At 55.7% G+C, this 24,023-nt stretch overlaps 3 protein-coding genes across 6 annotated transcripts in view; 1 reads left to right on the forward strand and 2 right to left on the reverse strand.

The window, feature by feature from the left end:
- Positions 1 to 24,023, reverse strand: part of HID1 (HID1 domain containing) — a 994,098-nt gene that overhangs the window by 941,139 nt on the left and 28,936 nt on the right. The gene's annotated exons all lie outside the window — the stretch shown is intronic.
- Positions 7,266 to 10,820, reverse strand: USH1G (USH1 protein network component sans). Its single transcript, XM_049769611.1, has 2 exons — positions 10,524 to 10,820; positions 7,266 to 8,496 (listed from the first exon to the last, which is right to left on the reverse strand). Exons 1-2 carry the CDS (start codon positions 10,685 to 10,687, stop codon positions 7,266 to 7,268), a joined length of 1,395 nt encoding a protein of 464 aa, XP_049625568.1. The 5' UTR covers positions 10,688 to 10,820.
- OTOP2 (otopetrin 2) lies at positions 12,151 to 20,088 on the forward strand. The gene is made up of 8 exons (XM_049769581.1): positions 12,151 to 12,463; positions 14,046 to 14,182; positions 15,487 to 15,545; positions 16,189 to 16,314; positions 16,768 to 16,783; positions 17,143 to 17,150; positions 17,214 to 18,075; positions 19,918 to 20,088. Exons 1-8 carry the CDS (start codon positions 12,151 to 12,153, stop codon positions 20,086 to 20,088), a joined length of 1,692 nt encoding a protein of 563 aa, XP_049625538.1.

The raw sequence follows: 24,023 nt of genomic DNA on the forward strand, positions 1-24,023 counted from the left end.
TATCTGCAATTCTGAACAGAATAGGGAGAAAGTGAGCTGAGTTTGGGGTTGCCCCTGATGTCAGCTATTTGCCACTGATATGCCCAAGTGTGCTCAGGACTGATCAGTTGCCCCCCTTTACTATCTCCCCCGAGTCCCTCCCGCCAGTTCTCTGGACTGATCCTCAGGGCCTAGAGAACTATGTCACGTGGTCCCCACAACCCACTTCAGGGGGCCCAATGACTGTCTCATTGACCAGAAACTCCCAGCCAGGGCTGGGAGTGACCAGTTAGTTTCCCCAGCTACCTTCTCTATTCTGGCCTCTGATCCTGCTCCCCAGCTGCCACCCCCAAACCACAAGCAACTACCAGGGAATAGTGCAAGGAGTTCAGGGGATCGATGGCACAAGAGGGGTTGACCCGAACTTCAGTTCTGCCCGCAGGCCCTAGAAATTGGCCCAGGATGGGCCCAAGTCTTGGCATAGCGGAGAGGATATTTGCTTTGCACGCAACCAACCCGTGTTCGATCTCTGGCATCCCATAGGATCCTCTGAGTCTGCCATGAATAATTACGGAACTCAGAGCCAGGAGTAACCCCTTGAGCATTGCCGGGTGTGATCTCTCAAAACAAACAAACTAAGCTCCAAATTCTGGGGGTCCACATTAGGCTGGCAGCTTCTTCGGCACCACAGAACTCTGTCCCGTTGCCGGCCAAGGCCTGGGACATTGCCAGAGCTGCTTGCTCTGACCATGTTGCTGCCCCTGTAAATGTGTGTAATCGAGCCCTTGTTTTACGGGCTGTGGTTGTCACCTGAGGGTTAAATGTATGTTGGGGTTCAGTATCTGTCACCACAAAATTCCTCAACAATGCACAGTTAAAACTTAGCAGCTAGGGACCAGAGAGATAGCACAGCGGTGGGGCGTTTGCCTTGTATGCAGCCAATCCAGGATGGACTGTAGTTCAAATCCTGGCATCCCAAGAGCGATTTCTGAGTGCAGGTGTGACCCCCCCCCAAAAAAAAAAAAAAAACTTAGCAGCTAGGCACAAGCAATAGGACAGCGGGAGGGCATTTGCCTTGCACGCAGTTGACCTAGGTTCAATCCCTTGCATTCCATATGGTCCCCTAAGCCCTTCAGGAGTGATCCCTGAACATAAAGTCATGTGTAAGCCCTGAGCATCATTGGGTGTGGCCTAAAATAAGAAATAAAAAACAAATAAAGGGCCAGAGAGATAATATAGTGGATAGGGCAGTTACTGTGCACCAGTCAACCTCAGCATCCCATATTGTTCTCTGAGCACTCCCAGGAATGATTCCTGAGTGCAGAGGTAGGTGTAACCCCTGAGTATTGCTGGGTGTGGCCCCAAAATGAAAAACAAATAAAAACTTAGCAGTTCATCTCTGAGCCCTGGATCCAGGAACCTGGGATCAGAGCTGGCTGGGCTTTGGGCCGGACACAGATCAGCTTCTTTCTGAACCTGAAGGGCCCGACTCTCCTCCCTCCCAAGAATTAGGGAAAAGTTGGGAAATTCTCCCAGGAATTGGGGGGAAAAAATCTCTCAAGTTCAAAGTCTGATTAAATGGATGGGAGTCTGGGTCAGTGAGGGTACAACTCCCACTCCAGCTAAGATGCCCAAATTCTGGGGTCTACAGGAGAATCTTATCTCAGGTGGAGGGTAGTAGACCTTGGTCACTGGGTGGAATCATTCATAACCCCTGATGGGGCTGACATCACCCACTGCTGGCCAGATGTGGAAGTGCATGGACAAGTTCCCTCACACACTGGCTAATAGGGGTTTGTTTACTCTCAACTGGGGTTGTCAGTCAGCAGGAGGGCACCCCCGGGGGAAGGCTTTCAACTTCCCTATTGTGCTGTTGAGCCCATAAATACAACAAAAGATCTCCTCTCAAACCACCCTACACTGTGATCTGTGTTTCTTCATTTGGGACTCACACCCAGCAGTGCTCTGAAACTACTCTTCTTTTCTTTTCTTTTTTTTTTTGGGGGGGGGGTCACTCAGGGGTTACTCCTAGCTCTGCACTCAGAAATCACTCCTGGCAGTGTTCAGGGTCATATGGGATGCTGAGGATCTACCTGGATTGGCTGCATGCAAGGCAAACGCCCTACCCACTATGCTACCACTTTGGCCCCACTGAAACTACTCTTTACTTAGTGCTCAGGAGTTAGTGCTGGCGGTGCTTAGGAGAATTAGGCAGTGCCAGGACCCAATCCAGGCCTCCTGCATGCAAAGCCTAACGTGGTTGGAGTAACCCAACCAAGACCATATTTCCTCACATGTACTGCTTGCCGGGTGCCTATAATTTTACTTGTCATTTCCCTTCCCAAAGGGTCAGCACCATTGTTCGGGGAAGTTATAAACCCCATTTTAGAGATGAGGGAACAGCCAGTAGAGGCTTGGTTAACTCCCCAGGGCTGGAAAGGGGTGGAGTCTGATTTGCTGCCCAAACCCTGAGTCCATCTACCATTTTGGCAGGGCTGGGCGGAGAGCAGAGGCAGGTGCTGCCCAAGGCTGGCCTGACTCAGTCATGGGACATCAGGACATGAGTGGCACTTGGCCTACTTGACAATTCTTTCTCCACTCAGCACTGCCTCCCCACTCAGGCCTCACTCGCAAAGTTTGAGCCACATCCCTGGAAGGTCTTCCTGGTCCTGATTCATCCCCTTTTCATGATATCAGTCATCCTGTGTGCGATGGAACTTTGTGAAATCAGTCATCCTTCCCAGACCTCATGGGATTGACTGCAGGAGCCACTGGCAGAAAGCAAAATTGCAAATGAGTGTGTGTGTGTGTGTGTCTGTCTGTCTGTCTTGCTATCTTTCCAGGAAGTGTCCAGACCCAAAAGTAGCAGAACCACTGATTCATCTATTTGATGAATCTATTTGATTCATCATTTGCCAGAATCTTGTTTTGCTATTTTTTGTTTGTTTTTTTGTGGCTTGGGGCCACACCTGATGACACTTAGGGGTTACTCCTGGCTCTTTGCTCAGAAATCACTCCTGGTTCAGAGGACCATATGGATTGCCAGGGATCAAACCCAGGTCCGTCCTGGGTCAGCCGCATACAAGGCTAACGCCCTACCGCTGTGCTATCGTTCCAGCCTTGATTGTTCTTCTATTTTTGTTTTGGGAGTTGGAGATTAGGGGTTCAGTGTTTACTCCTGGTTTTCCACACAGCGATCGAACACTGTTCCTTTGTTGTTGTAGTTGGGCCACATTCAAGGCTTATTCCTGGCTCTGCAATCAGGAATCACTCCTGGCAGTGCTGGGGGGTGGGGACTTTATGAGATGCCAGGGTTCAAACCCGGGTCCTCAGCGTGCAAGGCCAGCGCTCTCCCCACTGTGCTATCCCCTTACTAGGATCTAATGTTCTGAATTTTTAGGGGAAGAGTGAAAAAACTGCAGCCTCCCCACATCCAGCAGAATTTCCATTCCTACACTTCTACAGCCCCCAACGCCACTGACCCCCGAGATCTCATGCCCTGTTTCCGCCAATAAACCCGTCTCTACGCCACCCTGAGACTCCAGTCCCGCCGGGTTCTGGGTTCTGTTCTTGCCATTCTGATGATTTGCTCGGAACCCTCAGCTGCAGGCCGGGGCTGCATTTCCTGAGGTAGGTGCATGGACGCCGACAGCCAACAGGGGGCGCGCAGGAGGACGGGTAAATCTGGGGGCAGGTCCTGGTCTCTTCACCCCAAACCCGCACAACCCCCTCAACCTGCTTCCGTCGGGTCGGTTCTGTGTTCTGGGTCTGGCCCTTCTCCTCGTGAGTGGGCCTCAGTTTCTCCATCTGTCAAGTGGAGGTAAATAGCTCTAAGTTGGTATTGGGCAGCCTTTTGGGGGGTCTCTCTGAGAGTGCTGGAGGGACTGGATTATGGTGCTCCCCCTGACTAGAGCAATGAGACCCTTTCCTGAACTTCTTACAAGTCTTTTGGTTGTTTTGGGGCCACACACTCTGGCACTGAGAGCCCCAATATCCCCTTGATCAGTTGCTGGGAGATCCATGAACCCCTCCCCATCAGCCCAGACATTGGGCCCAGGAAGCAGAGATGAGGGAGGCCCAGAGGAGGTGTAACGGTGACCACCCCCACCAAAGGTCCCCTCCAAATCTTCAGGCACACTCAGAGGCATCCAGTTTCTTCCTCTCTTCACCCCAGTCTTCTGGGGTACAGATCGTGAAAGCAGAGACAAAGGCCATGTAGAAGCTTCTCTATAAAAGCTGTAATGAGGTGGAGGGAGGGGAGTGCTGGGGACACCCAGCTGCCAGGGACTCACAGGAAGAGGCTCAGGCCAGAAGGGAGTGGAGTCGGCACTTGGGGGGGGGGGCAGGCCCAAAGAACAGGGAGTAACACTGAGATGCTCTGAGGTGGTGGCATGCAGCTGAACCCTGTGTGCAGATACGGGATGGGGGACCCCTTTACACCCAGCTCGCTCTGGACATGGGCATGAATGGAACCCACATACCAATGCCCTGATGCTCTCTGGGGTGATCTTGCCCCCAACCCAGCACTGCTCCCCAGGCTGAGGGCAGGGCTGAGTATGGGGTGCAGAGGTGGGACTCCCCCTGTCTGTTGACTTGCCCCTGAGGGCCTGTCCCACTGTTGGGACAGGAGAGCTCTGGGGGGCCGTGTCTGGGCTGGCCTGCACCCAGGTCGCATCCCATTATGCTGAGGGTACCCTCACCTAGCTTCCACGTCCAGCTACCCTAATACTGGGACAAAAGGTCATTTGGCCCCGAAGACACACAACATGGTGCCCTGGGATGCTGGGATCCCCCACAACTGCGATTCCACCTCTCTGGACACCCTCAACCTACACAGAGCAGGACTCATCCCTGCCAGCAGGACCCCCACAACCATACCCCATCTTTGCCTGTCTGGGCTTGGAAGTCCTTTAGATTTTGCTGCCTAGAGACTGCCCACCAGGATGGGGGTACCTCGCACCTGTATCTCCCACCCTGGGGTCCCTGGTGGGGGGGCTGCATAACCAGGAGCCAGACAGAAGTGCTGTGGAGAGACAGGGAGGTGAGGGCCCAGGGCAGGGTATTCTGGAAAAGACACCCCAGCTGCCCCCCTACTCCAACTTCCCTGACATGCAGTGGGGAAAGGGATAGGGGGCAATGAGGGGGTTTGGCTGAAGAGTCTGGCAAGAACCTCCTTTCTAGGGGTGTGTGGGAAAGGGGAGGTAGCTGGACTCTCCTGACATGCAGAACGGGAAAGCCAGAGGGTCCCCAAACTGAGCAAAATTAGAAGGTACCCTCTCCCCACATGCACGTGTTCACGCAAAAACACACATATAAATGCGTGCAACTCGCCCAAACACACATGTATATACGCAAGCACATGAGTATACACATGAACATAGGAGAACACAAACACACATCCACCTACTCAAGCTCATGCGCACACACATGCATCCAGCTCTCAAGTGCATGCAGGGGTCCCAGTGGCCTCCAGGGTGGCTGTTCCAACCCCCATGTCCTAGAAGTCTCCTTGCATAGGGTGGCTGCGGCGCTCAGGGAACCCTGGAACAGACGCTGGGGGGGGGCGGTGTGCTCTGGCCCTTCCTGCGGCAGGCCAGCGGGCAGGCGAATTTTCCTCAGAGGTGACCCCCACGGTCCTTGCTGCTCAGCAGGGGCCAGGCTGGCAGCCAGGAGGACCCCAGGATCCCGCAGTGGGTTGTGGCAACTTTGCAGTTCACTTTGGTCGGGGAGAGGAGCCCCAGATTACCTGTGGAGAAGACACAGGAATAGATTCAGGCCTTCTGGAAGTTGCAGCCTGGACTCCCCCAGATAGACAGTCTGTTCTCTCCAGGCCAGCAGATGATCATGGGTGGGGAAACTGGCATAGGAATTCTGTCTTCACCCCCTGAACTCTAAACCAGACTTTCTCCCCATCCCTCAGCCCCTAAGTAAATTCACAGGTGCCCAAAAGGGACACAGCATTTACTATGTCTTTTTTGTTTGTTTGTTTGTTTCTTTGTTTTGGGGCCACATGGGCAGTATGCTCAGTGGTTACTCCTGGCTCTGTGCTCAGGAATCATTCCTGGTGGGCTCAGGGGATGACCATATGGGATGCTGGGGGTCAAACCAGGTCAGCTGCTTACAAGGCAAATGCCCTCCCTGCTGTGCTATCACTCTGGCCCTGCATTTGCTATGTTTAAGGGTTACCATAGGTTCAGGGCTGTTGTGAGAGTAAACTTGAACCCTCCAGGATGAGGTTTGAAGGTGCTGACTGGCTCCATACCCCCTCTTGCTGCTGCTGCTGCTGCTGCTGCTGCTGGTCTTACTGGCAGCATCTGCTTTGCTTTGGTCCTGGACCTGCAGGCAACATATCTGTCTGGGAACAGGGCAGGCCCAGTTCTATACAGAGTGACCACAGGGCCTGAACAGGCTGTTCTAACCCATGGGACCACCGTGTACTTTGTTGTAACGGAGGTGCTGGAGGTGGGAGCAGGTGGCATTCCCCAGTCTCTGGAGATGGGGGAAGACATTATGACACCCTAGGGTTACCATAACTACCATGTGTATCTCTCCCTACATACGTCACAGATGGCACGCTCCAAAGTTGAGGTGACCAGGCTGGAGTGATACTACAGCGGGGAGGGTGCTAATCTTTCACAACACCAAACCAGTTTCAAAACATGGCATCTGAGCCCTGCCAGGAGTAAGCCCTGAACTCAGAGCCAGGAGTAAGCCCTGAACACAGCTGAGTGTGCCCCAAAAAACAAACCCCAAAATACAAAGTTGAGTCCAGTGGGTAGGGAGTTTGCCTTGCATGTGGGTGGCTGACCTGGATTCAGTCCCTGGCTTCCCATGGGGTACCCTGTGCCCTACCAGGAGTGATTTCTCAGTACAGAGCCAAGAGTAACCCCTGAGCACCACTGGGTGTGGCCCCCAAACAAAACCAAACGCAAAACCAAAATTGAAGTGCCTTCCTCACTAGCTGCCATGACCAGATCATTAATCGTGACCAGCTTCTTACTCTGTAAGGGGACCATAAAGGGCCTCTTCTAGTTGTTTTGTTTGTTTGTTTGTTTTTTGGGGGGTGTGAGGGTCCAAGCCTAGTGGTGCTCAGGAGACCCTATGGGATGCTGGAAATCAAACTTGTGTTGTCTGAGTTCTGAGTGCAAGGCAAATGCCCTCCCCAAAGACCTATAGATCTGGCCCCAGGGCCTTTGCTAATCTTGGGCCACTTCCAGGATGAAAGCAGCTTTAGCACCCCATTGAAGAGCAGCACCATCTGAACTCTACTCCTGCCCCGTCCCCACTCACAGCTCTGTGTCCTCCAGGGCCGGCGGCCGCTCCAGCGCCTGCCGTCGCCTGCGCACGGCGCCCATGATTTTCTTACGCGGCCCCAAGGGGACACTTATGGTGCGCAGGTCCATGTCGGAGCAAAGCATTAAGGCGTCCAGATCGATCTTCTCCTGCCTCAGGAGGGGCCCGAAATCCTCCATGTGCAGCGAGGCCAGGAAGGAGTCCAGGGGACTGGTCTCGGGCTCCAGATCCTCGTCCAGCCCCAAGTCCAGCTCGTCCCAGGGTAGCTCGTCCCCGCAGCTGCGCTCCTGCAGGCTGTTGGCACTGCCCAGGCTGTCATCGTCCAGGCTCGAGGGGTTCTGCAGCCGGGCCCGCGGCGAACCCCCGTCGTCCGCGTCCAGCGCCGTCGGGTCGTGGCGGCCCAGCCCTTGCAGCCCGCTGCTCAGGTAGTTGCGTCGAAACACCATGGTGCCCAGGCCGGGGCGCGTAAACAGGGAGTCGTGGCCCGAGTCGGTGCTGACCTCGGAGTGGGCCGGCTCGGCCGCCAGCGTGGCACGGGAGACGCTGTCCTCGTCCGAGAGGAACATGTCCCGGAGCGGGGAGCGGCCCCACTCCTTGGGGTTGGCGTAGGTGCCCTGGCGCACGAACATCACGTCGCTGCCCAGCTGCAGGCCGGAGAGCGATCGCACGCTCTTGCGCCCGTCCTCGGAGATCTTGAAGGTGCCCTCGGCGCCCTGCTTGCGCCGCTCCAGCTTGCGCTGGATCTTGGTCTTGCCGCGGGCCGTGCCGTGCAGCGTGGCCTGCGAGTAGGGCAGGTGGCCGCCGAGGGTCAGCGGCTGCAGCCGGCGGCTCAGGGTGCTGGAGGTGAGGCTGGAGAAGCTCAGGGTGTCGGAGCGCTCAGCCAGCTCGCGCCGGTAGCGCCGCTCCATGCGCTCGTGGTGCTTGCGCTGCAGCTTGGCGCACTCGCGGATCCGGCGCTCGGCCTCGCGGAAGGCCTTGTCCTTGAGCTTGCCCACCAGCTTGGGGTTGAGGCCGCTCTGCTTGGCCGCGATGGAGTCCAGGTAGCGCACGCTCTCCATGTGGCCCTTCATGGCCGCCATGTCCAGCGGTGTGTGGTAGTCGTTGTCTAGGCACCAGATGTTGGCCCCGAAGGACACCAGGAACGAGAGGCAGTGCAGGTGGCCATTGGAGGCTGCCAGGTGCAGGGGCGTGTTGCCCCAGATGTCACACTTGTCCGGATCCCCCCTGCAAGGGGCACACGCGTAAGGGAGAGGTGAGGATTCGGGGAGGAGGGGCAAGTCGGGGGTCGGGAATTGAGGGGTGAGGAGGTCCCCAAGGCCTGCATCTCCCTTCTCCCTTCTTTGGATCCCAAGATAGCAGGAACACAGGAGCACAGGAACACCAAACACTCCGCCCAGTGGAGCCCAGGGGAACTTGACATGGGGAAATTGACATGAGGAAATTGACCAGGGGAAATTGACCAGGCCAAGCAGGGGCGGGGCCACAACATATGGGCGTGGTTATATGGATGAAGGCGTGGCTATAAGAATGAGCACCCAGAGGTGGTTATAAGAACGTGGGCGTGGTTATAAATCGGTGGGCGTGGTTATGAGTGAGTGGGCGGGGTTGCAAGTGGGTGGGCGGGGTTTGGGTGAGTGGGCGGGGCCTCCGCCTGCCCAGCAGGCTGGGAATCTCAGGGGATAAATATTTGATGCTCAGAGAGAAAGGATTGAATTATTCATGGCGCCCAGCGGGGAGCTGGCCCAAAGCAGTGGTGGGCTAGGGAACAAGGCTAGGGCTCCAGGCGGACATGGGGTGGCTGTGTGTGGGGCAAGGATGCAGATGGAGAACCCCCAGGAAGGAAGGCTGCTTTGTGGGGTCCCAGCCATCACCATCACCACTACCCGTGGGTGGTGTGAGCGGGTGTGTCTGCCCCGCGTGGCCCCGGGCACGGCCCAGCCTTGCAGGGAGCAGGGCCAGGCCTGGCAAGCCCGAGTGTGAGAGCAGGTGTCGGGTCTTGGCCTGGGCCTGGAGGGGAGCGTGGGGGCAGCCAGGACTGGACGGGAGGGGGAAGGCAGTCCGCAGCAGCAGGCCTAGGCTGAAGTCGGCCTGCTCGTCCAGGGGACCTCCCAGCCCCCTCGCAGCAGGCAGAGTGGCCCCCATCCCCCTTCGGCTCCTGCTCACTTCTCCCTCAAGGCCCAGACTAATGAGGCCACCAGGCCACCCGGCTGCCCTGCGGGAAAAATCACCCCCGTTTCTCAGAGGCACAACCACAGTGGCTAAATCTGCAGCGATGGGGGTGGTAGTGGGCAGCTGGCCCCCTCTCCCTCCAACACCAAGCTTGCTTCGTTGAATTGAGGGGGGCACAGAGCCGTGGACTGCTCTCCTCTCCTCCCATGAATCTTATGGGGGAGGATCTTTGTTTACCTCTCCCCCTGCAAGGGACTAGGGCTTTAGTACCTGGTCATAGTTCAGCCCCCCACAAACACAGGCCATTGGGCAGCCCCCTGGCATTGGCTGGGCCCCTGCCCACCAACCACCATTCAGGATCTGAGAAGTTCCTCTCCACCCGCCCAGATAATCCAACATTGCTTGTGCCTGTCCCAGTTCCCCTGGAGCTCAGTGCACCCCAAAACTGCCTCTGGGTTATGCCCCTTGGAAGGGGTCTTTGTCCATCAACCTCGGGGATCCCACTTCCTCCTGGACCCTGCCCCCCAATCCATGCCTGCTCCTGCCCCAACTTTACTGGGAGGGTGAGGGAACCACTTAAAGGGTCAGCACAGCCCAGGAAGCTGTCACGGAGGTGGGATAGAGTACTGGGGGTGGGGTGGGGGGCTGAACCCAGAGACATTTGGGATGTGACCCATAAATCTCAAGACAGCACAGGGAGAGAGCCCAAAAAAGAGAATGGGGGGCAAGAAGAGGGGAAGGCTTTAAAGTCAATGGGCATAAGGAAACTTGGGGAGGGGGAACTGTCTTCCTTGAAGCTCTTCCCCCTCTCTTGCCCCTCACTAAGGCTCCCAGAGCTCCCCACTCTTCCATCTCCCCCTCACTCTGCAGACCCCTCCCAGCAGTCATGAATCCAAAAAAAAAAGCAGCCCCCTCTTTTCCCAGCACTCCCTCAACTCCAGCTCATAGGAGCCCCAAACCTTGGCATCTCCCATGACTGTCTGCCCCATGATCCCATTAAGATCTGGCCTTTGGGAAGTGGGGGTGCCAGGGTGGGCAGAAGTTTGGGGTTCCGGAGGGTTTGGGGAGGGGTGGGCACTCACCCCCGGCTCACGATGAGGCGCAGCGACTCCAGGTTGCCGTGGTAGGCAGCCCAGAGGGTGGGCGTCATGCCATCCTCGTCGGGCGCGTTCAGCTCCTTGCGGGTCGCCTCCTTCAGGAGTTCCAGGTAGCCGTCGCGGGCGGCCCGGTGGTACTGGTCATTCATGGCTTCAGACTGGGACGGGGCGGGGACGGGGCAGGGGGCGCCGGGAAGTGCCCCCCACGAGGGAGGGCGGCGGGGTTAGGGCCGAGGCATGGGGTGGGCGGACGGGGCCGGGCCGGGGCCGGGCCTCCAGGCTCCCCCGCGGCCGCAGATGGAGCAATGCACGGAGGACCGTCGCGGGCGGCTCGGGGACATCTGAGCCGCTCCCGGGACGGGACGCAGACCCTGGGGCCACGCCCCTCGCAAGCCACGCCCACGAGCAAAACCACACCCACATCACCGTCTAAACACGCCCACAAACATCCAGGCCACGCCCCGACCTTCCCTGGGTCCTAAACACCAACCTTCTGTCACCGTGCGCCCTGGACGGGGTCCTAGGCTCTCTCCAAAGTCCTGCGCGCAGCCTTGCAGAACAGCCAGGATTTCTCCTCCGCGGCCACCCAATACCCCCCCACACGGGTCTATATCTGGAGAGGGATGTGTCAGGCCCATCTGAATCCCCGAGATCGCGGGGTAAAGGCTAAAGGTCCACCGACGGCAGGACCCCAATTAATCCATCCATCCCTCCAGCGCGCACCGTGCAACTGCGCTCCAGCAGAGGACGCTGCAAGACCGCGCGCGCTCCGGGGCGCGCGGGGAACTTCGCTTTGGAGTCCAACTGTGCAGCCTCCCGAGCACGGAGGAGGGCGCGTAGAAGGGGCAGATGGAGGAAGCAAGAATTTGGACCCCAGTTAAGGGAGCCCAGGGGAGCGCGGAGTGCCCAGGCTCCGGACCTCGGAATAGCCGCGGAGGCGCAGCGAGGGAGAGATCGTGCGTGCCAAGGCTTCAGTGGAACCGCAGTTCTTGCGCTTGGGGCTGGCTTCGATCGTGGGGTTCACCAGGGTAGGGCAGGGCAGGGTGGATACTGGGGAGGAGGAGGAGGAAACTGGGGTGCCCTCTGCGTTACGCAGTGCAGGTGGCCGCGCCTCGGCTTTGGAGGTGACTTTGGGGCGGCTAGGGAGGGAGGAAGGGTGGAGGCGCCTCTTAACCCCGCAATCTAAGTCTCACCTTATCTTGCTCCCGCGCGCTCTTCCCTAAATTCAGCCGGGAGACAAGATGGATCATGTGAGCGGGGCTGAGCGGTTTATGGAGCTGAACTCCGGCGGCTGTAAATCCTCCTGCGCGCCCCGCTATAAAGCGCCCGTCCAGCCCCGAGGGGAAGAGAGGACTCGCTGCCAGCCGCCCCGCTGACCCCCACAGCTCCAGGTGGGTTGCAGCTGGCCAGGTGGATGGGCTGATGTTCAATCGGGGAACCCTAGACGGGGTCCCTCAGCTTTTCCCCGGACCCCTTTCCTTTGCGCACCGCATCCCTGCCGGTTAGGACCTCCTGGAGTCCACTGAGCTGGGGGGAAAGAAAAAAGGGGGTTGACCTAGGGTGCTTCTGTCCTCTCCTTCCCTGCGCAGGGACCCCCTTGCAACTTCTTGCCATGTCCGAGGAGCTGACCCCGGGCCCCAAGGAGAGCCCCCCGGCGCCCCGCGCCGCCCCACGCGAGGTATGGAAGAAAGGGGGCCGCCTGCTATCGGTGCTGCTGGCCGTGAACGTGCTGCTGCTCGCCTGCACCCTCATCAGCGGCGGCGCCTTCAACAAGGTGGCCGTGTACGACACCGACGTGTTCGCGCTGCTCACCACCATGATGCTCCTCGCGGCGCTCTGGATCCTCTTCTACCTGCTGGGCACCGCGCGCCGCCCCGACGCCGTCCCCTACCGCGACGCGCACGCCGGCCCCATCTGGCTGCGAGGTGCCTGCGGGGAGGTGGGGACGGGGACAGACTCGCGATGCTGAGATAGGGGTGTGGGGGCGAGGTGGGGAGGGAGGGTTGGGGCTTTGGGGAAGCTGGAAGCGCCAAGAGGCAGAATCTTGGGGGACTGAGGAAGGGATGGATGGAAGGGGACTTGTTGCCTTTGCAAGCAGTTGGCAGGGATGAGGCTGCGGGGAGGGTGTTTGCCTGGCATGCAACCCACCCACATGGGTTTGATCCACATCCCAGACTTCTCTAGGGTCCCCTGGGTACTTCCAGAAGGAATTCCCCAAGACCAAAGCAAAGACCAAACAAAAGGAAATAGATAACAGTTGTTTTTTTGTTTTGTTTTTTTGTGGGTCACACCCGGCAGTGCTCAGGGGTTATTCCTGGCTCCAGACTCAGAAATTGCTCCTGGCAGGCACGGGGACCATATGGGGCGCAGGGATTTGAACCGATGACCTCATGCATGAAAGGCAAATGCCTTACCTCCATGCTATCTCTCCGGCCCCAATAGATAACAGTTGTAATTGAAAGCCCCATTCTAGAGTTCTAGACTTCTCTTCCTTATGAATGCAACCCCAGAAGAATGGGCCACAGGGCATTGACCCGTTCTTTCGCCTACTCATTCCTACAGGCAGCCTTCTGTCTACCTAGTCTTCTTTCAGCCAGCCATTTTACCCATGCATCATGCTCCCTTCTATCTGTTCACTTACCCAACCATCATCCATCTATATCCATCTGTCATTCATCATCCATCTGTCCACCTATCCAATGAAGTATCTATCATCCATCAATCCACTTATCTACCATCCTATGACTCAACCATCTGTCATCCTTCAACAACCCATGCCCAAGTGGATGGATGTGTGACTTGTCCATCCATCATCTAACCCACCATCATCCATCCATTTAACCCACTCATCCAATGACTTATCCATCCCCATATATCTATCTATCCAACCACCATCCATCCACCCATCCAAAGGACTTATCTATCCAACCATCCATCTAGCCAGCCAGCCACCTATTTGGTGACTAATTCATCTACCCATCCATCTACTTATCCATCCCCCATCCATCTATCCTACCATCCATCCCCTCACCCATCCAAGGACTTATCCCTCCAACCATTCATTCTAGCTATCTACCCATTAAGTGACTAATTCATCTATCCACCTCTCCAATCACTTATCATCTCCCTACCTAATCAACCATCCATATATCCATCCATTCAACCATCTATCTATTCAATAACTGACCCATTCAGGAACCAGAGATAGCACAGTGGTAGGGCATTTGTTTGCCTTGCATGTGGCCAACTCAGGACAGACATGGTTCAATTCCCAGTTTCCCAGATGGTCCCCCAAGCCTGCCAGGAGCAATTTCAGGGTGCAGAGCCAGGAGTAACCCCTGAGCACCACCGGGTGTGACCTAAAAACAAACAAAAAATAAATAACTGACCCATCCAATGACTTATCTTCCTACCCACTCACTCACCACTTATCCATCCAGCCACCCATCCTCAGATCAACAAAGTTTCTCTCCTATCTCTCTGATCCTCTTTGCACTCCTTTCCCAGGTGGGCTGGTGCTTTTTGGCATCTGCACTCTCGTTATGGATGTCTTCAAGACAGGCTACCACTCCAGTTTCTTTGAATGTATGTCGGTCATCAAGATCCTCCATCCTCTCACCCAAGCTGTGTTTGTCATTGTCCAGGTGGGTAAGAGGAGCGGTAAAGACCTCTGACCTTGGTCCAGAGTAAAAAATAGCACAGCAGGGCCAACCTCTGCTTGATCCCTGGCATTCCATAGGATCCCTCCCCAAGCCATACCAGGAGTGATCCCTGAGGGCTAAGCCAGGAGAAAGCCCTGAGCATGGCTGGGTGTGCTCTATACCAAAAAAAAAAAAAAAAAAAAAAAACTGGAATGGGCTCAAAGAACTGAACTCTACTTCTGTCTAGCCCAGCCATTCTGGAGTCCACATATCTGGGAACACTTGGGAATGAGGTAGGAGCCACATGTAAGCTTTTACGCAGGTACTCTGCAGGCTTATTTTAGCCTGAGCATCAATGCTCATTAACACCTACACTTGGGCAGCCGTCAGTCTTGTGGGAGCTCAGCTGGGCTCCCCAGATTCCCCCAGACAGTAGGAGTGTCAGTTCCCATCTTGCCCTAGACCAGGCAGCTTTGACCACCCCCCACCCCCCCTCAGCTTCCCTGGGTAATACTCATTTGTTCTAGGTTATTCTCTACCTTCCAAAAAAGTTCAAATAGTGCTTTTTTTTTTTTTATGGGTGGCAGTTTGAAAAGATCTTTCAATGGTGGCAATCTTTCAATGGTTTAGATATGGGGTCATATCAAGTCCTTTATTACCACCAAGTGGACTCTCTCCATCTCCCCAGAGACATCAAACACCACCAGCCCCATTTTCCCAGCAACACATAAATGCCCTTGGCATTGATATTATTTCGACCTTCCATTTTCTGGGTGTGACAACTACTAGAGTGAAAGGAAAACTGCCCACATGGGCAAATCTTAGAGCAGGAATTCACTAGGGGCCAGAGGAAAGGAAGGGGGTGGGGCTTCTCAGTGGATGGTGCAGGGGAGGGGTGTGGCCAAGGTTAGGGAGAAGCCCCAAGTTCTTCTCCCTGGAACAGACCCAGCCTGGGTTCCTCTGAGGTAAGGATGGCATAATTTTTGGGGGGGGGGTCACACCGGCAGCATTCAGGGGTTCCTCCTTGCTCTACACTCAGAAATCGCTCCTGGCAGGCTCAGGAAACCATATGGGATGCCTGGATTCGAACCACCATCCTTCTGCATGAAAGTCAAATGCCTTATCTCCATGCTATCTCTCTGGCCCCGGAGGGCATCATTTAGATATGTCCTTGACCCCCACAAAAACAAACCCCAAGACCAAAGTGAAATTCTATTAATGCTAAGCCAGTCTGAAAGCTTGGCCAGAAGTGAAAAGTCAGGAGGTGCATCCTTGTAGAAGTAACCGCCCCTTCTCTCTCAACTCAGACTTACTTCCTCTGGGTCTCTGCTAAGGACTGTGTTCGAGTCCACCTCGATCTGACGCGGTGAGTGTCTGGTCCATGCATGTGTCACCCTTCCCCGGGGGACACCACTGCCCTGCATGGGAGACTGTCTCGGTCCCAGCCTGGTTCTGCTTCTTGCCCTCACCCAAGGCTCAGCCCAGGTCTCCTCACTTCATTGGCTGTTTCCCACTGTCCAGTGCTGTGGGTGTCCAAGTGTTTACAGATATGTGTTTCTGTGTACTATAGTATGGGTGTCCAGTGTGCCTGCATGCATGCTTGTCTGTGTGCATGTGTGTATCCTCTACACATGTGAGCAAATATGTGGATATAAGTTTGTATGTATGTGTATATGTGTGTTATATGGATGAGAATGAGTCGGTGTGAATGTAGGTTGAGAGAGTGTGTGTGTGTGTGTGTGTGTGTGTGTGTGTGTGTGTGTGTGTTTGGTGGCCTGGACAATCCAGCTTGCTCTTTCCTTGCCCCAAGGGCAAAGAACCACAGGCCCTTCACTTCCTGGCCACCCTGGCCACCCTCTCCCTGGCCCTCTCTTGGGTGTGTCCCTCCAGATCTGGAAGCTTCCAGACCCGGCTTCCCTGGCCACGCAGGGTGAACCCTCTTCCCTGCTCCTCCCTTGGTCTTACCGGACAGTGTAGTGTACCCACCTCTCATGCCACTCTACCCCCAGATGTGGCCTCATGTTCACGCTCACCACCAACCTGGCCATCTGGATGGCGGCCGTGGTGGACGAGTCGGTGCACCAAGCCAAAGGCTACAGCAACTCCAGCCAGTCCCGCTTCCTGTCCATCGGTGAGTGCCCTTCCCTGGCTGCCCAGGCCTCACCGGGCTCATCCTGACCTCTGTGCCCGAGACACAGAGACCACTTGCCTCTTTCAGGCTCCAGCCCTATCTTTACAAGGAGGGATAGGTGAGCCAAGGTCAGAGACCTGGAGAGCATTTTCCCACCTGCCTTCTAGTCTCCATCCTCCCCTCAAGAAAGGCTACAAGACTAAAGGACAGGGGGAAGGACAAGCGAGGAGAAGGGAAGGGAGACAGCAGGTCTGATGGTCCCAAGGTCCAATGGATGAGCTTGAGACAGTGACAGAGAACTGAGCACTGGGTTCTGAGCCTTACACACACTCAGGAACCCCTCCCAGTGGCCCAGGAGAAGGGGTCTGAGAATATAGCCATTACACAGATGAAGAAACTAAGGCGAGAGTGATTAGGTAGCTCACCAGGGCCACAGAGCCTGGACTGGCTCAACCAGAGCTCAAAATCCTATTGTTTTGTTTTGTTTGGGGCCACACCCAGCAACACTCAAGTGTTACTCCTGGCTCTGTGCTTCGAAATCACTCCTGGTAGGTTCAGAGGGTCATATGGGATGCTGGGGATGGAACCCAAATCAAGCATGTGCAAGACAAACACCCCCTACTGTGCTATCGCTCAGGCCCCTCAAAATCCTGTTTTCACAAGGAAGGTATTCCATGCCCCACGTGGCAGACCTGGCACCCCATACAGTTCCCTGGGGCCCAGCCAGGAAGGATTGTTGAGTGCAGAGCTAGGAGTGAGCCCTGAGCACAAATAGATGTGCCTTAATCCACCCTACTTCCCCCCAAAAAAGCAGATTGGGGGACCCCTGCAGGGAGGCAAGTGACCCGACCCTGTACCCTTTTCTCTCTCCACAGCGGAGCGTGCAGCTAGCGGAGCAGAAAGTGAGTGTCAGTGCAAAACAGCCCTGTGCGAGATCTTCCAGCAGGGTTATTTCTACCTGTACCCCTTCAACATCGAATACAGCCTCTTCGCCTCCACCATGCTCTATGTCATGTGGAAAAACGTGGGGCGACTGCTGGCAGGCCCCACCCATGGCCACGGCCATACTCCCGAGCGGTCCAGCCTCTTCCGGGAAACCTTCTTCGTGGGCCCTGCGCTAGGGCTGTTGCTCTTCGTGGTGGGCCTGGCCGTGTTCATTCTTTACGAGGTGCAAGTGAGTGGAGACGGGGTGCGCAAGCAGCAGGCCCTGGTGGCCTATTACAGCTTCCACATCGTCTGCCTGGGCCTCATGACCTTGGTCAGCCTCAGTGGCTCGGTGATCTACCGGTTCGATCGTCGGGTCATGGACCACCACAAAAACCCCACTCGGACCCTAGACGTGGCCCTGCTGATGGGAGCAGCCCTGGGCCAGTATGCCATCTCCTACTACTCCATCGTGGCCGTGGTGGTGGGCACACCCCGAGATCTGCTCGGGGCGCTCAACCTGGCTCATGCCCTGGTCATGATAGCCCAGCACACCTTCCAAAATATGTTTATTATTGAGAGCCTCCATCGTGGCCCCCCGACAGAAGAGACCCCCGAGGCCGTCACCAAGGAGCCCTGCCCCGGTCTGACCTTCACTAACCTGGACGCCCTCCACACCTTGCCCGCCTGCCCGTCCACCCCGAGGCTGGTGAACCCTGCGGGCCCCACGCAGCACCCCGGGGAAACAGCTGGCGCGATTGTCTTGCCCCCCTCAAGGATTCACTGGAGACGCCGCTGTCTAAAGGACATCTCTCTGTTTCTTCTGCTCTGCAATGTCATTGTGAGTAGGGGGCTGGGGGAAGCTGAAGATGGGGTGCCCTTGTGGCTTAGGCCCCCCCCCCATCTCTGCTCATGGGAAGATTGCTAGGGAAGGAACTAGCTCAGAGGCAGGAAGAGTCACCCAGGAAAAAATGCTTTTGCAGGTGCTGGTATGTAGGTAGCAGAAAAGGAGGGCCCAGGAACGCTGCCTGCTGGTTGGGGGGCTGGGTGTGGAAAGCTGGTGAGGGGGAGCCCACCCCCCACTCCACTGGGAGGTATGACAGCTTTCGGGAACTTGTGACCATACTGCTTCTCAGAATAATTGGAACAGCCTCAGGAAGTAGCAGCGACCAGTGTAAGTGTGAGTGTGAGATTGGCTGTTGGCAGGGGGAAGCTGGCTGGGAGGGGTTCGTCACAGGAGAGGGGGCCCTCTCCCCGCTACCCTCCAACTGGGACCCAGCTGAGCTCCTTCCTGCAAACCCAGTATCATAGCTCACCCTGGCAGAATGGGGCAAGTGTACTCCAATTAAAAGCACCCCAGGGGTTGCTGCCATCTGCTAGAGAAACACCCATCGTAGCTTAGAGCCTCTGGGGTAGGGGAAAGCTGCAGCTGAGAAATAGTCCCAGGTGAGCATAGTCCCCCCCAAGTCTGAGATAACAACAGCTGGATGGGGGGCTGGAGCAATAGTACAGCAGGAGGGCGCTTGCTTTGCATGTGGCGGAGCTAGGTTCGATCCTTGGCATCCCATAGAGTCCCTTGGGTACCACCAGGAGTGATTCCTGAGTGCAGAGCCAGGAGTCAGCCCTGAGCATCACTGAATTTGGTGTCACCCCCCCAAAAACGTCCAAAAGTAGGTTCGCCCCCAAATAGAATGCACCCCCAGCATGGTCTGTTAACACTCATGAGGGGCGTTCTTCTGTTCCTCCTGTGAATACTGACACACACCCATCGTGAAGGTGAGCTTGAGAAAAAAGGGGGCAGAGTGATATTACAGTAGGGAGAGCTTTTTGCCTTCTACACAGCCAGCCCAGGTTCAATACCCAGAATCCCACATGGTTCCCCAGTGATTCCATGCAGGGCAAAACTCCCTACTACAATACCAATTTCTGGTTTTTGTTTTGTTTGTTTGTTTTTTGGGCCACACCTGGTGGTGCTCGGGGGTCACTCCTGGCTCTACACTCAGAAATTGCTCCTGGCTTGTGGGGGACCATATGGGATGCCAGGGGATCGAACCTCGGTCCATCTAAGGCTAGCGTGGGCAAGGCAGACAGACACCTTTACACCCTGCACCACCACTCCGGCCCCTGCAATCCCAATTCCTTAACTAGCAGCAGCATCCAGAGCTCTCTGGAGTGGCCCAGATGTCTTCGACCACCCCCTTTTCTCAGACCAGTTTCGAGCTGGGGGAGCAAAAGGCTGAAAACCACAAGCCTCCAGCCTTGACTTAAAGTACCCACCCACTTGTAGCTAGAGTGAAAGCACAGGAGGGAGGGCATTTGCCTTGCATACAGTCAACCCGGTTCGATCCCGGGCATCCCATATGGTCCTCTAAGCCTACAAAGAGTCATTCCTGAGTACAGAGCCAGGAGTAACCCTGAGCACTGCCAGGGTGTGACTCAAAAACAAAACAAAACCTACCCAACTGTGGACGGTCTTGACCTTCTCAGCCTCTCACACCTCTCCAGGAGTCAAGCACAGAAGGAGTCATTTGTGCCACTCCCCTTACAGCCATGGAGACCCAGCATCACCCAGTCATCCCCACTGCACCCCCTCTTAAAGTCCAGGGCCCCCAACAAGCCAAGCCCAAGCCACTGGAGTGACAAGTGACGAGGGCCAGCCCTGACCACTTCTCTCTCTCTGCAGCTGTGGGTGATGCCAGCCTTCGGGGCACGCCCCCATTTCAGCAACAAGGTGGAGGTGGATTTCTACGGGCACTCGCTCTGGGCTGCCATTGTCAACATCTGCCTTCCCTTTGGCATATTCTACCGCATGCATGCCGTGTCCAGCCTGCTCGAGGTCTACGTGCTCTCCTGAGCCCCATCGGACACCTGGAGTCGGAGGGCTCGGATCCAGGCCTCCTCTCACCGTAACCCTCAGCTGGCTGACCCCAGGGTGGAGTTTTCTTTCACAAGAGCTATTTTTCCAGGACGACTTTTTAAAGCACAATGCACGCACGCACACACATACACACATACACACACACACACACACACACACACACACAGCCATGGGGAGCCATCCGGGGTTCCTCACAGCCTTCCCAGGGCTCCAGACAGAGCTGGAGTGTTTCAGCACTGCCCTCAATAAACCTGAAGTTTGCTCTCACTAGCTCCAGATTCCTGATTCAGCCAAACAGCCCCCACCCAATCTGGGAAGATCTTGGGGAGTGCGGAGGAGAGGGTGATCAGAGCTGGAAATGTTCAGATGCAAGTTGAGTGGGTGAGGGGTCCAGCGTGATAGATGGGACAGCAGGGAGGGCCCTTGTGTTGCATGTCACAAGTCAATCTGGGTTGGATCCCCGGTATCCCATAGGGTCCCCCGAGCCAGAAGTAACTCCTGAGTGCCATAGGGTGTGACCCAAAAGACAAACAAAAATGTTGGGATGAGTTACATAAGAGCTAAATAAAAGTGGGTTCAGAGGTGCTGGCAGAGGTGGGGTGGAGAAGCCAGAATACCACTTTCTTCTTCTTCCTCCTCTTCCCTTTAGTCTCAAGTGACATTTCCAAGTTATTTTCTGACACACTGAAGTTTGGGAAGAAACAACCTGGTTCTCCAGCCACATCACAAAGCAGGAAACGGAGGCTCTGAGGGCTAAGTGACAGGCCAGGAGATAGTTTCAAGGGATGAGCGCAGGCCTGGCAGGCTGGAGACCCAGGTTTCATGGCCAGCCCTGCATGATCTTCCGAGCACCACCAGGAATGAGCCCCTAGCACTGAGCTCGGAGTAGCTCCTGGCTCCTGATACCCCCATGTATGGCTTCTGGAACAAAACAGAAACTAAAGTAATCTGACTGAGGTCACATAGCTGGGACCTGTCTCCAAGAATAATTACGAGGCTTTTTTTTTTTATATCCTTTTTTTATGTTTGTTTTCAACCACACCCAGCGATGCTCAGGGCTTACTCCTGGCTCTGCACTCAGGAATCACTTCCTGGTGGTGCTAGGGAGAGGGGCTACGGTAGGACTATATGGGGTACCAGGGATCAAACCAGGTCAGTCTCATGCAAGATAAATGCTCTACCCGCTATGGTATTGCTCTGGCCCCACCAGGCTTTTTTTCCCCCACTCCAAACAGCAGGACTTTTTCTTCTCTTCGAAATATTTTGGGAACCCAAAGTACCACGTGGGACTATTTTCACCTGGGAGGGACAAGTGGTGTGGGGTGTGAAGGGAAGGTTCAGGGATCTGGGATCATTTTAGCTGAGAGACAGATGGGTGGAAAGGGACATTAGAACGCACGCTCCAGCAGCTGGAGCGATAGCACAGAAGGGAGGGCGTTTGCTCTGCACGCTGCCAAGGTTCGATCCCTGGCATCCCATACGGTCCCCTGAGCACCGCCAGGAGTGATTCCTGAGTGCAGAGCCAGGAGGAACCCCTGAGCTCTGCCAGATGTGACCCCAAAACCAACACAAAAAAAGAGAAACTCCATTGTTTAGACTTGTAGGAACTGGGGGTCAGGTTTGGGGAGCTGGGTGGGAACTGGGGTAAAAGAAGAGGACAGTTAGTGAAGACCCCAGAAGGGTCCCAGCAGACTCTTGAGCGTCTGTCCCATCCAACTTAGGGGACCAGAGGGTTCTGGCTACATCCCTGCTGATAGATGGGGTACCAAGAAGAGGCACCCCAGGTCGGCCAGGGGCTTCCATTTCTGCTTAACCTCTGGAAGAAAGTCCAACCTGCACCCCAACGGGCCATCCATGTAGTAGCAGGGTCCAGGCCCGCCCCCAGATCTACAAACCCCAGCGGCCCACGCACACCCCGCCCCGCCAGCCCGTCCAGCCCGTCTTGCCATTGGCTGCAGGGCCGGGAAGGAGCCCCGTGGGGTAATTAGCACAGGATTAATGAGCTTCCCAAAGTCAACAGTAAAATCGATGAGGCAGACTGCAGCTGCGCATTGCCGCGGGGGCAGGCGTTGGGCTTAACGGTGGGGCGCAGGGTTCCATCTGCACAGAGGTCACCGTCACCGTCGGGGGTCCATCTGCTGCAGAGGCCGCAGGTAGGCCCCCCCAGGAGTTTCCAGACCCCACTGGTGGGATTTTGGACCCCGCAGGCCCACCCTTGACATCTTCACACACACACACACACACACACACACACACCTAAAGCTAGGTCCAGGGGTTGCAAAGACAAGGCAAAGAACCCAGGGATGTCCCAGGTCAGAAAGAAGCTAAAAGTCCAGCTGGGGAAGGGGTGAGGCATTGGCACAGCCAGAAGGCAGAAGGTGGCACAAAGATGCCACAGTCCCTTCAGAGCCAGAGAGAAACCCCTACACTTTGCCAACGGGCGCCCTCAGCTCCCTCTGGGACCCACAAACCACTTTGGAGTTGGGACCCTCCCTTGGACTTGCACAGTGACCAGGGTGCACCAGGTTCCTCTCTGATCTCTGGCACCCATCCTGTACTTTTTCCCTGCGTACCCCTCTTTCCCTGCTGTTCCATTACTTGTGGTGCTCAGGGCTGACTCCTGGCTCTGTGCTCAGAGATCACTCCTGGAGGGCTCAGGGGGAACCCTGAACACAGTGGGGATCCTGGAAGAAGCAGCCCCTAACTTTTGTGACTCTTGTTTTGGGGTCCCTTCCAGTCCAAACAATACAGCCCTGTGACTCCCCAGCAATCCTGGCCCTTCCATCGTCTCAGGAACAGTCCTAGTAGGAAATCCAGGCTCGCATCTAGAACTTTCCACATGTATTCAGTCATGAGGAAACTTCCAGTTCTGTATCATACATGGGTCTTCACGAACTGGTCCAAGGAGCCTGTATTAAACATGCCCTGTGACGGCCAGGGGTCCATAGCACAGCGGGGAGGACGTATGCCTTGCATGTAGTCCATCTAGGTTCACTCCCCAGCATTCCATAGGACCCACCCTGAACCTGCCAGGAGAAATTTCTGAACACAGAACCAGAAGTAACCCCCGAGCACTGCAGGGTGGGTGTGGCTCCCCAAAAAAGAAAAGGAGCAAGAGGGTCCCTATGAGTATTGGGGGGTTCGATTCGGGTGGGGGAAGCCAGAAGAAAGCTAAAGTTCTTTTACATTCTCTCCTGCTCATCATAGTTAGAGGCAGGATCTGTCCACAGCTCGGGACAGTCAGTCAAGATGACTAACTAGCCCTCGCTGAGCTAGTCTGGGGGTCTGAGCGATGCCTGGTCTATGCTGGCTGGGTCCTGGAACATCGCCTGGTCTGAGGGGTGCTGTGCACCTCCAAAATCTCCCCCAGAGAGAGCAGACCAGGAGAGGTGCCTATGATAGGTGTGAGGGGGTGGATATTTGCAGACATTTTGAAAGAGAATTTTGACAGACTGGAGCCATAGATAGAACAGGGAGGACGCTTGCCTTACACACGCGACTGACACAAGCTGATATCCGGCATTCAACAGGGTTCCCCGATCCCCATCAGGAGTGAACCCTGAGCACCGCCAGATGTAGCCAAAAAATGGGTGGATGGCAGAGAGATAACACAGCGAGGAAGGCATTTGCCTTGCATATGGCCGACCTGAGTTTGATCCCCAGCATTCCATTGGGTTCCCTGAGCACCGCCAGAAATGACCCCTGAACTCAGAGCCAGGAGTATCCCCTGAGCACCACTGGGTGTAGCTTAAAAAAAATCAACAAGGGCCAGAGAGATAGTATGGAGGTAAGCAGGTAGGCATTTGCCTTGCATGCAGGATGACGGTTCGAATCCCAGCATCCCATATGGTCCCCATAGCCTGCCAGGAGCGATTTCTGAGTGTAGAGCCAGGAGTAACCCATGAGCGCTG

This window comes from Suncus etruscus, chromosome 1 (assembly GCF_024139225.1).
Source record: "Suncus etruscus isolate mSunEtr1 chromosome 1, mSunEtr1.pri.cur, whole genome shotgun sequence".
NCBI classification, from domain to species: domain Eukaryota; kingdom Metazoa; phylum Chordata; class Mammalia; order Eulipotyphla; family Soricidae; genus Suncus; species Suncus etruscus.

Coding starts and splice junctions, on each gene's coding strand:
- USH1G (XM_049769611.1), bottom strand. CDS start 10,687: ATGAATGACCAGTACCACCGGGCCGCCCGCGACGGCTACCTGGAACTC. Junction 8,497..10,523: donor CGCCTCATCGTGAGCCGGGG/GTGAGTGCCCAC, acceptor TGCCCCTTGCAG/GGGGGATCCGGACAAGTGTG.
- OTOP2 (XM_049769581.1), top strand. CDS start 12,151: ATGTCCGAGGAGCTGACCCCGGGCCCCAAGGAGAGCCCCCCGGCGCCC. Junction 14,183..15,486: donor CTGTGTTTGTCATTGTCCAG/GTGGGTAAGAGG, acceptor CTCTCAACTCAG/ACTTACTTCCTCTGGGTCTC. Junction 18,076..19,917: donor TTCTGCTCTGCAATGTCATT/GTGAGTAGGGGG, acceptor CTCTCTCTGCAG/CTGTGGGTGATGCCAGCCTT.